Here is an 18,057-nt window from a genome sequence, read left to right on the forward strand (position 1 = left end):
TGACAGTAGGAGATGCCGATGAGACTGTCCTGTGAACCACTGCAGGACCTTTGGTACAGTCAGCTGATCTTTTCCTCCATCTTCTTGGTTATCTTGAAAAAAAATAAGAACACACTTTAACACCTGTCAAGTTAAACAAAAACAAATGTCTTTACAAAGACCCACTGGCCAGAAAAACCAAAGAACAACATCAGATCGGCCCACCGGGAATTTCCCCAGTTGGGTCCTGATTCCACCTTCCGTCTTTGTTAGACAGGAGCTGGTTATCACATTAACTGTCACTGCGACACCAGAGCTAGGCTTAGTTGGCACTCATTACTGTAACTAGATTCTACAAAGTTTTCATAAATAAACAACTTAGATCTGTGGCTCGTGATTAAAACCAGAGACCACCGCAGGTGCGAGCTTGTAATGAGTGCCCACATTTTTGCAACGTGAGCGGTGGTGAAACATTTTTCCAACAATGATACTGACGTTCGGTGCACACAGGTGTGGGTTTCAATTAGCAACAGGACAAGGCAAATACAGCGAAAGAAACAGAGGGACCAGACCAAGTAAAGGTTTTGAGCTAAACTGCAGGGAAAATGTGGGTGTTTTGGGTGAGACGCCCATGCAATGCATAACTGATTGAGCACATAGGCGTGTGACGTCATGAGCGCATCTCCAAGCATGTGGGCGGGGCAAGAGACTGCAAAGAAGTTTGTGTTGTTTTCATTGTAAACAAATGCAGCCAGAGCAATCTTGTTGGAGGCATCCTGCTTTGTTGTTCATTTTTACCCTCAAATTATGACTGAAAGAGGGTGTGTGCGTGTGCACGCACTGCTCACAGCAGTAAGAGACAGTAAACCTACATTAGTCAGACACTCATTTTAAAGCAAATTGCAGGTTAGACTCCCATGAACCAATGTTTAGAGAAACATATTAGAAACTCGTTTTAGACATTTTTTACACATAGATAAATTATTTAGGCTTTTAGAGTCATTTTGGTGAGAATTTTTTTTTTCTCCCAAACCAAGTGAAGTCAGCTGAGGGAGTCCTGTTAGCTTAATCTAGAGAAAAAATATAGATTTTAATGGCGGCTCTGACACAGAGGAAACTTTACATATTTATAATTCTACTCATGATGGACCAAAACCATAAAGTTATGAGTTTGCTGCTCGCCCCAGAGAGCAGAGACAAACCAGAGGGAGAAATGAGCTGTGGGTATTGGACCAGTTCCTCTCCAGACAGACCACCTCGGGAACAGGACTGAAAAGACGTCTGGTTGCACATGGGAAAATCAAAGGTTACCTAAATGAGAAACTCAACCCGGTCCAGGTGGAGTGGAGCCGATGCTACTGTGTAAATGCCTAAGCTGACCAAGAAAGTCTGACTTTGGGAACCAACTTGTCTGGGGCACAGATGACAATACCACAGTTGTCAGAACTGAAGCATGATTACTTTTGTGTCACCAGTTTTTTTATTTGTGGAGTGTCACATAAAAGCTTAATAGTGATATTCTCCTCAGACTATTGCTATACCTAAGTGCTGAATTGTTTTGTAAGCAACCGATAATGTCAATAATACATACCCTCAAGTTCAATCAGAAAATCCTGAAAGTAATTCAAGATTTTAACTTCTTTGATGTGCTTGATGCTGCCCTTGTCACTCATCTGGGGGTCAAGGTGAGAAACAATGTAGTGGGAGTCAACCTGCAAACGACATGGAAAGACCTTGTTGTTATACTGTCTGACAGGCCTTCAACATACAAAATAGGCAATAATACCTTGTCATTATTGTCTGTGACAAAAAGACCTCGACAGTGTTCTGGTTTCTCCTTCAGGACCGTGGCAAATTTGTACAAATCCAGGCCATCTCGTAGTTCCTTCAGCATTGGTGTGCGTTGCATTGTTGCATGCAAAACAATGGCCCTTTTTAAAATGTGTGAAAAAAAAATATTAAGAATTAGAAAGAACATATTAAGCTCTAAAATAATTTGTAAGTAGAAGAATATAATTGAAAATCCATTTATTGTCCCTCAGTAGGGACATTTTCATTTACAACTGCAATTACATTCACAAAAGGCGCTAACTAGGAAAACATTACCAGAGAAAACATAACACAGAACTCAAATTCAAAATAGTAAAATGTTCAACATTAAAGAAGTTTCAATGACAAAATGACACCTGATCATCTCCCCTTTTTTCTCCATGTTGATTTGCCCTGTGTAACCACAGTTTAGGATTTCCTCTGTATACGCTGATAGATCCTCAGACTCCTCAAGCTTGAAGACAAAACAAATGCAGAAACGAGTCAGTGGTTATGTCAAAATTCGATAAAAACAGAGTGTTGAAAAAGGACTCACAAAACATTATAATTTTTTTTCCTGCATTTTCTCCAAATAGAAACTATTGGCTGAAATGCTAGGATTTAATAAACCCAACAGATCTACGTCACACTGTCACTTAATATTCATGGACTCACCCATCTTCACTGATGAAAAGGAAGGCTGTTGTTGGTTTAGCATTTATTGAATAGCAGACAATGTCTTGAGTAGTAGGAGCTAACAGTTAGCATTAGCAAATCCACCTCATGGCAGAACTCAATCAAGTTTGTGTTATTTGTGGAGATAAAACATCAATGTTTCCAACCAGAGTCAGTGGTAGAGTTGTGTTGCTGTTATCTGATGACACCTTGTACCTTCATGATCAAACTTCTCAGTTGCGGCTCATATATGTCATTTTTGGTGACAGTTGTCAGCCGGTCTGTTGCAAGGAAACTGAAACACCATTCCTGCAGGAAATTGGGGGCAGGTCCACCCTGGGCCAGACTGGCTGCAAAGATTTCCCCTGCAACTCTGATAACAGAATGAAACTATGGCCATGGAACTTGTTATGCAGAATGATAATTTCCTAGAACCACATTTAAAGGGTCAGTACAGTACAAATGGCTAAAAAGCAAATTAAAATGTACAAACCTGAACAGTCCCTTCTCTAAGTCACTGATAGAATATTTTGGCATTTTTCCTTTGCCTTCTTCCCCTTCAAACAGTCTCTCCTCCAAGCCAGCAACCATTTCTGAGTAGTGAACAGAAGTGTATTATAACCCATTTTATCAGTCTTTGGTGGTATATTTACCAAGTGATTAAAAATAAAGCAATATCATTAAATACTAATTAGTGAACCTGTCAGGAACTCCAGCCTTAAGGCTCCTGTGTCTACTCCTGCCTCTCCAATGAAGGTGACTTTCAGTGGGTTTAGTGGGGAGGCATTTATCTGACGTTGCCACAACTTCATGCCTCGCTCTACAAGCTCATCTCTTGTCACACAGAGATGAAACTCTTTACTCCTGTCAATTTGTGTAGCCAGCCAGCGCAGGACATCTTCTTCACTGTTGAACAGAGTGTACAAAGTAATAACATCACAATGAACACATTATGATTTTAAGAACATGCAAAGATTAAAACTTACCACAATATTTTGTGCATCTCTGTGGTGTCGTTCGCTGTGTCCTGGGGCACTGTGTTTGTCATCATGTGGCTTTCATAGCTAACAAAATTAAGACTTAGAATTGTCAAATAAAAAATCCAAGTGACATTTGTCATATAAAATTATTGAAACTTAAAATTATACCCGATATCTCCACAAAAACTGGCGTGCATGGGTAAGTCAGCTTCTGGGAGCATTTTTCCACATAGTGGACATTCTTTTTCAGCAATCTAAAAATAAAAACAAAAAACATTTCAAAAAAATGTTATTCGTTACATGAATATATAGTAAGCAAAGAGAACAACCACTTAATTACACAAGTAACATTAAACAACATATAATAATGCGATAGGAAATGGCTAATTGTCCCTATGTAGCCCTTTCTAGTGTATGGTGACTTAGCAGACACTTAACTACACCAGTCATTCACACACCCACACACATTCACACTCTGGTAGGGACGAGTCAACAAATAGCCACGGCAGCCCTGTGGCACACCAACAAATGTGAAGCTGCCATACACACTCGACATCTCAGGTTCACCACGACAATCACCAAAATGTCAACAGGCTTAGTTTGGAATTGCTTTAAATCACCATTTCATCTTCAGATGAAGATAATTTCTCAATGTTAGTTTCAACGTCCAGGGGGCCATCAACTTCACGTTGCTAAAAAAAAGCCCAGAGAAGTTTGTTCAAACTAGAGGCTGATCTCATAAACAAAGTAAACCTAGAAGTTAATAAATTAATATGGGTTAGGCAATTCTAATCATTTACCTGCTCATCTTCCGATGAAGTGATATTTGTAATACATTCTTGGACATGAAGAGCTAACACTTGCAGAGGCATTTCACGACTACATGACTTGCATGTTGCCTTTGGCATCTTTTCATATTCCTTAGCATCATCTGGGAGTGGACTCAGATCTAGTTCCTCTTGAAGTGGAACAATGTAAATGACTGTTTTACCAGCTCCTGTTGCTGTCTTTAATTGGGCTCCGGTGTAGCCCTCAGGATCTGGTGGGAGGACAGTAAGACGCCTATGTCCACGGCCTCCTATAAATTAATAAAAGACTGACTTAATTAAGTGGTTCTTAAATAAATATATGTACAAAATACACTGTAGCATTGCAAAGCACCTGATGCTTTTTTAAGCAGCCATCCTCCAGTTAAGACCTTCATTTTAGGATATGCTTCTGTCAGCTGAGTGGACACCTAATGATAAAGGGAAAAATGACCACAATTCCAATTGTGAATTTAACTTGCAAGACTCAAATGTGTAAATTGTTTTATATCTATAGACAATACATCTCCTTGAACAGCCTAAGAACTTTATTGTAAGGAATATTACCTGAACATGGTCCATGTCCTCTGAAATTGTGAGACTTCGTTTCCCCAGTCCTGCCAGAACATGCTCAAGTTCTTCTGAAGGCTGTGGAGTAGTTTCTGCATTACTGTGTAGCAGGTAACAGTTACAACGAAAAGATTTTGGTGCTTTAGTAGCTTTGACTGTGTTACTGCCACCGAGGAATCGTCTTTTCCCCAATAATTTGTGCCTTTGAAAAAGAGCAGGAAAAGATCTGCAGACAAGTGAAAACAATGTCACTAAACAAACTGCACAGAAAATTAAGAGAAACAGCATTGTATGAAAGCACTTGTTTAGCATTTTAACCCTTTCTTTATATTTATTTATCAAAATGAAGCTGAGATAAACCTGGTCATGTCTTGGTGTACATTGGTGGGGGTCAGATTCCGTCCCTGATGGGACTGTGTCTGGATCGGGGGCTGAAGCGTTTGGGGCGTCTCACCCTGCTGGTTAGGTACACGAGTAGGCGTCTGGCCCTGAACCTCTTGCAAATTCTGCTGTAGCACACTGACCAGGGCATGCACCGCAGATGAAATGTCGCCACTGACATTTGTCTGGAGGGCCAATGTAGGTAGTTGACAGATATTATCAAAGAATGTGCGCACATTTACGTTTAATTGGTCTTTGTCAGATACGTGACCTGCATGTCAACCACATCCCCTTAGCGCCATTTTGGGTGTATGACTCGCGTTGCTAGAGAAAGCCACAACTGAAGTTGAAGCAGCACAAAAGTCAAAATGATGGATAAAAAGAACAAGGACGAACACATCCCTTACAGGAATAAACTTGTGAAGGAGGCTAAAAATCGGTATTTTCAGAAATTGTCTACAATCAACATTGTAGATCCCTACGAACTCTAAAGTAACAAATGGGGCTCCGGCGTCTCATTACTGCTGAAAATATATCACTTCAGTAGGCGTAGCAAAATTCTGGCATATACGTATAATTAAGTAAAAGTAACCATCCAGAAACAGGACTCCACTAACACAGGCGCTGCGCCAGGTATTATTTTCTGGATGATCCTTCATTAAACATGTTATCAACATAATTTACAAGCAGATACAGAAACATTATGTACATGCAGAGGTCGCAATAGAGATTTTTGATGTAATTTAAATGGACAGAATTAAAAAAATGATCTTTTCCTCCTAACATTTTCATTTTCAAATAATGAATAAAAATTCACAATTTATTTTTAACGAGATCCCTGCCTCCATTTAAATGTGTTGCCTTCTTGTGAATATGGCATGGCAGCCCTTTGCACGTGTACAATTTTCTGCAGGTTTATAAGATCTAAACACAAAGCAACCAACGCATTCATTGTTTATACACCTAGCTATCCCATCATACAACGCTACAGCACCCGGTACGTCATCTGACAAAGACCGATTTCAAATTAGCTTAATAAAATTGGAGGTGACCTCCCACAGATGGTTAGTGTTTTCAAATTTAGCTAAAGCTAATATGGTTAGCCGCTAACAAGAGTAACTCGCTGCTTAATCAGGCGAAATAAGCTGAAGTAAAACAAAACTCTGAAGTTCATAAACGGTACATGACCACAAAATCAACTTACTGCAGATGAACGTCGGTCATCCATCGCGCCATACACCGCCGCTGGCCAGCTCACACCGCTCCGATGCCGCGTTAACAGCCGCGCCACACTGAACGGCCGGAAATGACGTCAAATCTAGGCGCTTTCACCTGGATGTCAATTATTTTCCATGTAGCCAATGAGCACAAAGCCCGCCCCCTCATAAAATCAGGCTCAGCTTCGTAAACGAAAAAAAAAAACTGAACGTAATCGTAAATCTCTGGACTGAATGCAGAGGCGGGGAGCAGAAAGGTAAACTCAGCCGAAACTTGTTTCAGTGTGTTCTCCTTAATTTAAATCTTTTAATTTTTGCTTGCAGTTTTAAGTTTAGTCATATTTTTTTATTTACTTAATTTATTAATTTACAATTTATTTTTCCACACTTACATATTTTAGTTCGAATTTACAAATTCATTTTTAAAATTTCCCATTTTTTGTTGGAATTTACAATTTTTTTTTTCAAGTTTTGAAATTTCATTAGATTTTACAATTTCATTTTTCGAGTTTTCAATGTTGTTTTTTATTTTTACACTGAGCTGAGCCCATTTTGATGCCATAAGGGCACAATCAGGACAAAAATAAGAAACAAGATGATCACTAAAAGAACTCCTGATTCCCAGTATAAAAAGACCAATATACTTATAGCTCATAGTCTATGACCCAAGGGCCATAGATTTTGGTTTAACTCATTTAAGTCTAACCATTACAGACCCAAATACCAATATCTTGCAAATACTGAAAGGAAGAATTATACAGTGGCATTTATAACAAATAAATGCAAATAAATTGATGTTCACAAAATGTTGCATAACATTTATTGAGTCGTTTCAAGGTGCTGTAGGAGAGTGCACTAGCACCGTGTCCTCAGAGAGATTAGTTATTATTTATCAGCGTGAGGAAGTTATTTCTACCTTATTTATAAACTATTTATTTACAAGTCGTCCATCAGTTAATGTAATAATTGTCCCAACCACAGCTGCACCCCCCCACCCGGTCTCACAGCAATCGGGGCAAGCTGCACATGTGTTTAGCGCGCCGCACGCGCACATTTAGCCGTTTTTAGCAGCTCAGGAGCCCGCAGGTACGGTGTGTGTGTCACTCACTCTGGTTACTCCAACAAGGAGCCGGCTCCAAGAGCTGTTTCTTTAGCGACTGACACATCACTACATCATTCCCTTTCCTAATGTCCTGAAGAACAGTCCGGAGTGCAGGCGGAGTGTTTAGCTAACCTGCAGGAAATGTCGACGATAGTTATCCAGAAAGTAGCTAAGGGTTACCAGAGATGTTTCTGAGGTGTTCGCTAGGTACTTTTAAGATTTAAAAAGTCAAGAAGGGGGTCTGAAAAGCTGTTGGAAATAGCGTCAAAGTCGGCAAGTTGGCAACACTTTGGGAGGAGCGCTTCATTTGCAACTCAGGGCAGCGCAAGTGGGAGGAGCAAATAATCGGCTTGTTTTGTTTTTATAATCGTTCAAAGCTCAGATTGTAATCGTGATTAAAATTTGATTAATTGAGCAGCCCTAGCTTAAATCACCTTTCTTTCCCATTCTGACATTTGGTTTGGAGTTCAGGAGATTGTCTTGACCAGGACCACTCCCCTAAATGCATTGAAGTAGCTTATTTTGGTTTTTGGATTGGCTGCTGTCACCTGGGAGTTCAGTCTCTCTGATTGGCTGCACCTGGCGGTAAGGCGTTTCCTGTTTCCTGTTTTCAGTGTTGCACTCCGTGAAGCTGTTTGGTGTTTGGGGCTCGCTAAAACCGATTTAATTTCTCTGTAACAGGATATCTCTGAGTTATCGTAGCACATAAGCACGCCAAAACACACATTTTCTGTTGTTCCACCTAGCTTTTAGGGAACCATTTGAGTTCGCACGCAGTTTATTTGGTGTTGAACAGTTTGCTGTCCAGTTAGCTTAGCCTCAGCACGGCTATGGCTACTTCCATCTCTGCTTCTCCGTCTCCTATCTCTTGCTCTCTGTGTCAGATGTTTAGTTACTCCTCTGCCTCCTTTAGTGATAATGGTACCTGTAATAAATGTAGCATTTTTGTAGCTTTGGAGGCGAGGGTGTCGGAATTGGAGTCCCGGCTCCGCGCTGTTGAAAAACCCGTAAACAGCCATAGCTACTTAGCTAGCGCGGGGCTGACTAGCTCAGAACCACCCCGTAGCGGTCCTCCAGCAGAAGAACCCGAGCAGCCGGGACCTCAGGCCGGCTGGGTGACGGTACGCAGGAAGCATAGAACCCAGCCCGTGGGCCACCACCAACCTGTCCACGTTTCTAATAGATTTTCCCCGCTCAGTGACGCACCCACTGACAAGCTGACTCTGATCATTGGCAGCTCCATAGTCAGAAACGTGGCATTAGAGACTCCAGCAACCATAGTTAAATGTTTACCTGGGGCCAGAGCGGGCAACATTAAATCTTATCTGAAACTGCTGGCTAAGGATAAGCGTAAATACAGTAAGATTGTTCTTCACGCTGGCGGTAACGACACCCGGTTACGCCAATCGGAGGTCACTAAAATTAATGTTGCTTCGGTGTGTAAGTTTGCCAAAACAATGTCGGACTCCGTAATTTTCTCTGGCCCCCTGCCTGATCGGACCAGTGACGACATGTTTAGCCGCATGCTGTCCTTCAACCGCTGGTTGTCTAGGTGGTGTCCTGAAAACAACGTGGGCTACATTGATAATTGGAAAACTTTTTGGGGAAAACCTGGTCTGATGCGGAGAGACGGCATCCATCCCTCTTTGGATGGAGCAGCTCTTCTTTCTTGGAATATGGCCAGTTTTATTAGTCCTCCATGACTACCCAGGGTCCAGACCAGGAAGCAGAGTCGTAGTTTAACCCACCCCTCTGCAGCTTCTGTACTGTTAACCACCCACTACCCCATAGAGACAGTGTCCTGCCCACGGCCAAAATCACACAGATTAAATATCAGGCTTAATAAAGCAAACCATGGAAATCTCATTAATATTAGAACAAATTCAACTGAGCAGAAAACCGGAAAAATTAAATGTGGGTTGTTGAACATTAGATCCATTTTTTCTAAGACTTAGTTAATGACTTGATTTGTGATAATCAGATCTCTTTGCTCTCTCTCACAGAATCCTGGCTGCAGCAAGAGAACTATGTTAGCTTAAACAAGTCGACTCCTTCAAATTATTTAAATCATCATATTGCTCGAAGTACAGGGCGAGGAGGAGGAGTAGCAACCATTTTTCATTCTGACTTATTAATCAGTCCCTTACAGATTAAAAGCTACAGTTCGTCCGAACATCTTATTCTTAGTTTTCCTAATCCAGATTGCAAAACTGTGAAACCACTCTTGTTTGTAGTTTTATATCGTCCACCAGGCCCTTACTCTGAGTTTTTGGATCAGACCTCTGATTTTTTTTATCAGATTTGGTGCTAAATACTGATAAGGTCATTGTAGTGGGGGATTTTAATATTCATGTGGACATTGAAAATGATAGCCTCAATGTAGCCTTTAGTAATATCTTAGACTCAATTGGTTTTACTCAAAGAATACATAGCTCCACCCACTCCTGCCATCATACATTGGACCTTGTGCTGACTTATGGCATAGAGTGTGAGGAAATAACGATCTTTCCACATAATCCAGTCCTCTCGGACCACTTTCTGATAACCTTTGAGTTTTTTATAACTGAGTTTTCGAGACATGAAAGTAAATTTCACTATAGTCGGTCTCTTTCTGACAACGCAGTTGCATCTTTTAAATCAACTGTTCCATCTTTACTGTCCTCAGCATCTCAGAGGAACGTAGCAGAGGGCAATATTTTCAGTTCTAGCCCCTCACAAATTGATGCCTTAGTTCATCATGTTAATTCCTCTTTACGTGTGGCATTAGATGATGTTGCCCCTTTAAAAAAGAAGGTAATTAGGGACAGGAAGTTGGCTCCCTGGTTTAATTCTCATTTATGAGCCTTAAAACAAAACTCTAGGAAATTGGAGAGAACATGGCGCTCTACGCACCATGAGGAGGCCTACCTATCCTGGAAAAATAGTCTTGTGCTTTATAAAAATAAGCTTCGACAAACTAGAACTGCTTATTTTTCAGCATTAATTGAGAAGAATCCTAAATTTCTTTTCAGTACAGTTGCTAAACTTACACAGAATCATAGCTCTGAGCCATCTATTCCCTTAGCCCTCAGCAGCAATGACTTCATGGGATTTTTTACAAGTGAAATTAATTCTATTAGAAACAAAATCTTTAACATTCTCCCTAATGCGATTTCTTCTTCCTCAGTAAGTGAGGCAGCATCAGAGGTGACTTTAGACCCTCATCTGTGCTTTAACCATTTTGATCCAGTTGAGCTTTCAGAGTTATCAAAAATTAGCTTCATCTAAACCTTCAACTTGCATTTTGGATCCAATCCCAACCAAATTATTTAAAGAAGCATTTCCTTTGATTATATTTAGAATGGGGGCAGTAACCAATCTATCCTTAGAAAATGGGTATGTACCACAAGATTTTAAGGTTGCTGTAATCAAACCTTCACTTAAGAAGCCTTCTCTGGATCCAGATGACCCAATGAATTATAGACCAATATCTAACCTTCCATTTTTATCCAAAGTCCTGGAGAAAATAGTGGCCATCCAAGTATGTGAGCATTTAAACACTAATGCTCTGTTTGAGGAATTTCAGTCTGGTTTTAGAGAGTATCACAGCACTGAAACTGCATTAGTGAGAGTTACAAATGATATTCTTATGGCCTCAGATAAGAATCTTGTGTCTGTTCTAGTCTTGTTAGTTCTCAGTGCTGCCTTTGACACAGTTGATCACAATGTTCTTTTAGAAAGACTTGAACATGTTGTAGGGATCAAAGGAGCAGCGTTAGGCTGGTTTAAATCCTACCTGTCTGACAGATTTCATTTTGTAAATGTACATGACAAATCTTCTTCATACTCCAGGGTTACTTGTGGAGTACCACAGGGTTCAGTGCTTGGACCAATTCTTTTTACTATATATATGCTCCCAATTGGTAAAATCATTAGACAGCATGGGATAAACTTCCACTGTTATGCTGACGACACTCAGCTATATTTATCCATTAACCCTGATGAACCTAATCGGTTGGGTAGATTACAGGCTCGTCTTGAGGACATAAAACATTGGATGACTCTAAACTTTTTGCTTTTAAATCAAGACAAGACGGAAGTTCTCATCTTTGGACCAGAAATCCAGAAAAGGAAATTGCTTAGCCAATCACCTGACTTGAATGGCATTACACTAATCTCCGAGAACAAAGTAAGGACCCTTGGTGTTATCTTTGACCAGGACATGTCATTCAAATCCCAGGTTTCACAAGTTTGTAGGATTTCCTTTTTCCATCTTCGGAATATTGCTAAGATTAGAAGCATACTTTCCAGGAGTGATGCTGAAAAGCTAGTTCATGCATTTATTACATCAAGACTGGATTACTGTAATTCATTACTCTCAGGAAGTCCACAGAATGTAGTTAAAAGTCTTCCGCTTGTCCAAAATGCTGCAGCTAGAGTTCTGATGAGAATTAAAAAGAGCGATCATATCTCTCCTGTCTTGGCTTCCCTACATTGGCTACCTGTTAAATTCCGAATAGATTTTAAGATCCTCCTTCTCACATATAAATCTCTTAATAATCAAGCTCCATCATACATCAGTGATCTGATTGTTCCATACGTTCCTAACCGAGCACTTCGCTCTCAGACTGCAGGTCTACTGGTGGTTCCCAGAATATCTAAAATTAGGATGGGAGGCAGATCTTTTAGTTATCAGGCTTCTCTCCTGTGGAACCAGCTCCCAGCCTTAGTCCATGAGGCAGACACTTTGTCTACATTTAAGAATAGGCTTAAAACATTTTTATTTGATAGGGCCTATGGTTAAAATCTGATGTTAGCCTAAATCAGGACAAGTGGGGGAGTAGAGGGAGGTGGAGTGTACAGTCGGTAAAGGCGACTCTCCTTTGCCCTGCCTCCAACATGCCTCCATCTAAATAGGATAGATTATCCAGAGTTATCTCTGTAGTTATGCTGCTATAGGCTTAGACTGCTGGAGGATACACTGACCACTTTCCACACTCTACTGCTTTCTTCTACTATCTGCTCTTTAACTGTATAACTTTCTGCAATTTCAGCTGTTAACTTTATTTTCTCTCAAAGTGTTTTTCTCCCCAGAAGAAGCTACAATGATGTTCTGCTGAGCTGTGGTGGCCTCATGGAGGGGGCCATCGTCTAACACACTGCTGCTAATCACTTAAACGTTCTCCTTCTCCTGATAATAACTTTTTGCTTTCCTTGACGTTGAACGTGTTACTGCTAGTTTACCCATTTAATTAGAGATCCTCAAGGATAAATACAATAAAGTTGATCTCACCAAACAGAATATTTACTAAGACATCACAATAGAGCTATAGATAGGGCTGCTCGATTATGGCAAAAATAACAATCTCGATTATGGTGAGTGAAATTGAGATCGTGATTATTTAGGAAGATTTTTCTATTTATGTTGATTTTTGTTTTTATTCAGTCATAAAATTGCTCAGGGCACAATCAGGACAAAAATAACTAAGAAACAAGATGATCACTAAAATAACTCCTGATTCCCCAGTATAAAAAGACCAATATACTTATAGCTCATAGTTTATGACCCAAGGCATTTAGACCTTGGTTTAACTCATTTAAGTCTAACCAGTACATATCCAAATACCAATATCTTGCAAACACTGACAGCAAGAATTATACAGTGGCATTTATAACAAATAAATTGATGTTCACAAAATGTTGCATAACATGTATTGAAGTAGTGTCAAGGTGCTGTAGGAGAGTGCACTAGCACCGTGTCCTCAGAGATTAGTTATTTATCAGCATGAGGAACTTACTTCTATTTATTTCTACCTTATTTATAAACTATGTATGTACAAGTCCATCAGTTAATGTAATAAATGTCCCAACCACAGCTGCACCCCCCCACCCCCCAACCCGGTCTCAGCAGTCGGGGCAAGCTGCACGTGTGTTTAGCGCGCCGCACACGCACATTTAGCCAGGAGTCCGCAGATGCGGTGTGTGTGTCACTCACTCTGGTTAATCCAACAGGGAGCCGGCTCCGAGAGCTGTTTCTTTAGCGACCGACACATCACTACATCATTCCCTTTCCTAATGTTGTGAAGAACAGTCCGGAGCGCAGGCGGAGTGTTTAGCAAACCTGCAGGAAACGTCGACGACAGTTATCCAGAAAGTAGCTAAGGGTTACCAGAGATGTTTCGGAGGTGTTCGCTAGGTACTTTTAAGATTTAAAAAGTCAAGAAGGGGGTCTGAGAAGCTGTTAGAAATAGCGTCAAAGTCGCGAAGTTGGCAACACTGTGGGAGGAGCGCTTCATTTGCATCTCAGGGCAGCGCAAGTGGGAGGTGCAAATAATCGACTTGTTTTGTTTTTTATAATCGTTCAAAACTCAGATCGTAATCGTGATTAAAATTTGATTAATTGAGCAGCCCTAACTATAGACACATTATTGTGTGTGTGTGTGTGTATGTGTGTGTGTGTGTGTGTGTGTGTGTGTGTGTGTGTGTGTGTGTGTGTGTGTGTGTGTGTGTGTGTGTGTCTGCCTGCCTGCCTGCCTGCTCTGTCTTCTCGATCCCCAGTGAGTCGTGGAGGATGGCTACTTATACTGAGCCAGGATTCTCTGGAGGTTTCTTCCTGTTAAAAGGGAGTTTTCCTCTCCGCTGTTGCATGCTTGCTTAGTATGAGGAATGCTGTATAGTCACCGACACTCGTCAGTGACTTGATACAATTCGCTGGGTTCCTTATATAGGAAACATTATTTCTGATTGGCTTAATGAACTGTGAATTGGAATGTTTATTATGTGAAGTGCCTTGAGACGACTCTTGTCATGATTTGGCGCTATATAAATAAACTTGAATTGAATTGAAGCAACTGCCATGTGATTGATTGATTAGGTAATTGCATTAAGGAGAAGTTGAACAGGTGTGTGTGCTTCAGGGATCTGGAGAAAAATTCAGCGAGGCCATTCAGATTGGCAAAAAAGACCTTGCACTCTTTATGCTTTGAGGCCCCTTGAGTCAGCACTAAATTAAGATTATGTACATAACAGTGAATGAATAAGGCCATATGTGCCTTTTCCTTAACTTGAGCTTGCACCCATTTAGTCCAGATGCCATCACCGCTGTGCCATCGTAACACTGTAACACCTTTGTCCAAACAGCGTTCATATTCCTCAAGAATATGGAAAATAAGTCATCAGCTCGCCTGCCACTAGTTACATCCACAAATTTGACAAAATGCTCCTCGATACTTGAGGATGTCTCATAGCGCAGGACGAGTGCGAGCGTCATTGGTTTCATCAACCATGATGGTAACAATAGGGGCTCTTCTGATCTCCATTTTGATCTCATCTTCCATCACTTCAGCAATAGCATAAATGAGGTTGTTTTGTATTCTGCCTGATGTCCCAGTAAAGACCCTGTTTGTGGTCAGGTGGTAATGCAAGTCGGTATCATGTTCAGCAAGAAAAGATAAAAGCTCCACATTGTAGGGGTTATTAGGAGCGAACAATTAGTAAGCGTTAACTTACTTTTGGATTCTTCAATAAATTCTGTAAATATGAGAATATTTACTGATTTATTAATTAATTAAGATATTCTTAGACATCTCCGGGGCACCATTCCCCTTCAACTGGGGAAAAATTGAATCCAAAACTCTTATCAGTCTTTCTTGAAGTTCGTAGAATCGTTGGAGCAGAGACTTCTCTTCGACACAACAAAGCTACTGGAGACGAAAATCTGAATTTTATAACGTTTAATTAACAATTTGTCAAATGAATAAACAGTGGCATAAATGAATAATAACCATGTGATATAATAAAAGGATGTATATTCAAAATAATGTTCAAGGTGTTTTGTGTGTATGTATGTGTGTGTGTGTGTTTCTAAAATGGAGTCTGTATGCAAGATGGCTGACCCCTTTGTCTGGCTAAAGTGTGGGTGGCAACTTGCACTTTAACTTCCAAGGCACTTAGAATCATAAGTAACTTAACCTTAAATTCACTCAAAACATTTCAAAGGATCATGAAACAACACAAAAGATTAATCACGAATAATATCTTTTAGTTTAACCACGTGGCCAAGCAGAAAACATTTAAAGATACCAAACAATGATCAATAAGCAGTTTATTCTTTCAAAATGACCCGACGGACGTGTTTGGGAACGAAAGAGGAAAACACGAAGCTACTTTTTAAGCAATAGCGCGGTTTTATTGCTTATTCTGGACTATAGAGGAAACGGGAGAAGAAAAGGAGAGAGAGAACTGAGTTTTCTGATCACCAGAACAGCAAGGCGTCCCCGCTGTTTGATTTGACGGTTCTCCGTGTTTCTCCGCAGTTTGGCGTCGTCCGTCGGTTTGATGGCTTTGTCCGCTGTTTTGGCGTTCTCCGGGAGTGTTTCTCCACGGGCTGGACACAAAGAGAACGAAGTTTCTTTTGTGCTGAGTTTGACAACTTACAGCGTCTCTGAGAGCTGGATGGAGCTCCGCTCGTTCCCAGTCAGGTCCCGATGGAGTTGGAGTGGTTTCCAGCGGTTGCGTGGCTCAATCTTGGGCACTTAGAGCTTCCGCGTGCTCAAGGGAGTCGGAGCGTTCGACAAGCGTGTCCTTACCGCCAGGTATCCTGGGCAAAAGAACGAGATTTCTTTGTCTCTGCTGAAGATTTATGGTCTTAGTTCGCGGGAAAAGCTCCACGGCCTCCCGCACATGCGCAGAACGTGTTTCTGGTATTAGGCGGTGACATCATCACAATGCTTCCGTGTGCAAAGCATCATGGGAAATGAAGTTTCTTGGCGCTGATGTGATTATTTGCTTTTCAGAGCAATTTAAGCACAGTCATTTTGGAGAAAATCACTGCATAGTAATTTCCTCATGAGGTCAGACCCTCAACATTCCCCCTTTTGGTTTCGGGGATCGCGCCCAAAGCTCGATCGTCGGAAGCACAGATGGGTTTGTTCCTCATGAACGTAGGTCGACTTGATTGTCGGAAGCACAGGTGGGTTTGTTCCTCATGAACGTAGGTCGACTTGATTGTCGGAAGCACAGGTGGGTTTGTCCCTTAGGACGTTGGTCTCCTTGGACGCCTTTGTCTTTGGTCTTTGTCTTGGATCCTGGTCAGGCACAAAACAAAAGAGGATAGGAAACGGGATAGTCCTCAACGCGCATAACGAGAAGAAGCCACTCACGCAGGTGGTACGCAATGATGATGTCGTCCATGCGAGAGGTAGTAGTGTAGAAGGAGGAAGGTCGGTGGGCGGTTAACTCCACGAGGGGACACAAAGGCATCTCACCGCCGGCCATACAGTTCAGTTTATGGAGCACGCGGTGATGTACGAGGTCCATAGTCCGCAAACGCGCATTGACCTATGTGGTCCCAAGATTCCCCCCTTTTTGGTCCAAAGGGTGGATCAGGACAGTCTTTGGGCTAAAACAAGGACCATAAAACTAAGAGGTACTACAATGTGCTGGTGCGTCAGACAGAGTCATTGACAGACTGAGCTGGGCCGGCACATAACCACTAGTTAATATGTGACCAAGTACGAAACAAAAATACAGAAAACCCAAAACAAAAAAAAAAAAAACATATAACATCCAAGAACATTCATAGCAACCTTGAGGTCTCATAAAAAACATTCTTAGGTTATACATTCAGTGTTTAGCTTATAAAGAATGTGACATAATGCAACACTCAGATAAAAATGTGAGGTAGACTAAAGTGAGAACTACTCGTAGGGTTACAAAATAACAAAGAAAATATTGCTCACCCCCTTTAGACAGGTGTGGTACATTCACGCTTGGAGTCTCCCCGAACGCGGTTACGAGGCACACCGTAGGTGAGCAAGTGCATCTTATCTTGGAGTTTCTTAACACGCCTGTAGGCGGAATAAGCAATCACGGCCGTGATGAGCCATCCCATCCCCAGGGCGACCAATGTGCAGATTACAGTGGTATAATCTGTGTCAATGTAGCGTCTTGGGTATCTATTCATGGGCGTCAAAGTAAGTTCACGCGAGGTTTGTGTGAACTTAACGAGTTTCGTTCCTTCAATCAGTAATTGTTGGTCAATTTCTAAATCGATTGTAAAGTTATAACCCTGGAAAGCGTCCATGATTTCAATCTCTGAGTCATGCTGTTCGAGGTTGAGATGATGGAGTGCCAGGTTTCTAGTTCAAGGTGGAAATGCCTACCGTCCTTTCAAATACCAATGTTAAGCATCGACTTAAACCTATAGATGTGAGGTGTCACAATTATGGGAACATGTAACAGGAAACCGAGTTCTAATTTTTTCTGCATCAACTTGAATGGGAATTGCACTACCTAGGCTGTACGCTAGGTGGATTTGTGAAAGGTGCACAGTAGAGGGGTAAGTACGGGGAAATACGACTTTCATCCAAGCTGTCTAGCGTGGAGCTTACTTCCCTGAGCAGGTCCTGCATCACATCTCTCACCACTCGTGTGTACACAATATCCTGATGTATGGATTCAGACAAAGTCTTGATTGCACGTAGAGATTCATTAATCAGAACATAGTGTAGGTTGACAGGTACCAGAGTACCCTGTAAGGTTTTAGTAGGTACTTCCTG

General features: G+C 41.2%; 1 protein-coding gene across 1 annotated transcript; it reads right to left on the reverse strand.

Moving 5' to 3' along the window:
• Positions 1–59: 59 nt before the first annotated feature.
• On the reverse strand, positions 60–14,645 carry LOC139062055 (uncharacterized). The gene is made up of 18 exons (XM_070542251.1): positions 14,521–14,645; positions 6,405–6,492; positions 5,180–5,385; positions 4,817–5,045; positions 4,605–4,680; positions 4,244–4,521; positions 4,064–4,135; positions 3,612–3,697; positions 3,450–3,527; positions 3,164–3,369; positions 2,957–3,056; positions 2,680–2,836; positions 2,166–2,263; positions 1,766–1,910; positions 1,571–1,691; positions 1,387–1,390; positions 1,182–1,260; positions 60–92 (listed from the first exon to the last, which is right to left on the reverse strand). Exons 1-18 carry the CDS (start codon positions 14,643–14,645, stop codon positions 60–62), a joined length of 2,181 nt encoding a protein of 726 aa, XP_070398352.1.
• Between the last annotated feature and the right edge of the window lie 3,412 nt (positions 14,646–18,057).

This window comes from Nothobranchius furzeri, chromosome 2, assembly GCF_043380555.1.
Source record: "Nothobranchius furzeri strain GRZ-AD chromosome 2, NfurGRZ-RIMD1, whole genome shotgun sequence".
Taxonomy (NCBI): Eukaryota; Metazoa; Chordata; class Actinopteri; order Cyprinodontiformes; family Nothobranchiidae; genus Nothobranchius; species Nothobranchius furzeri.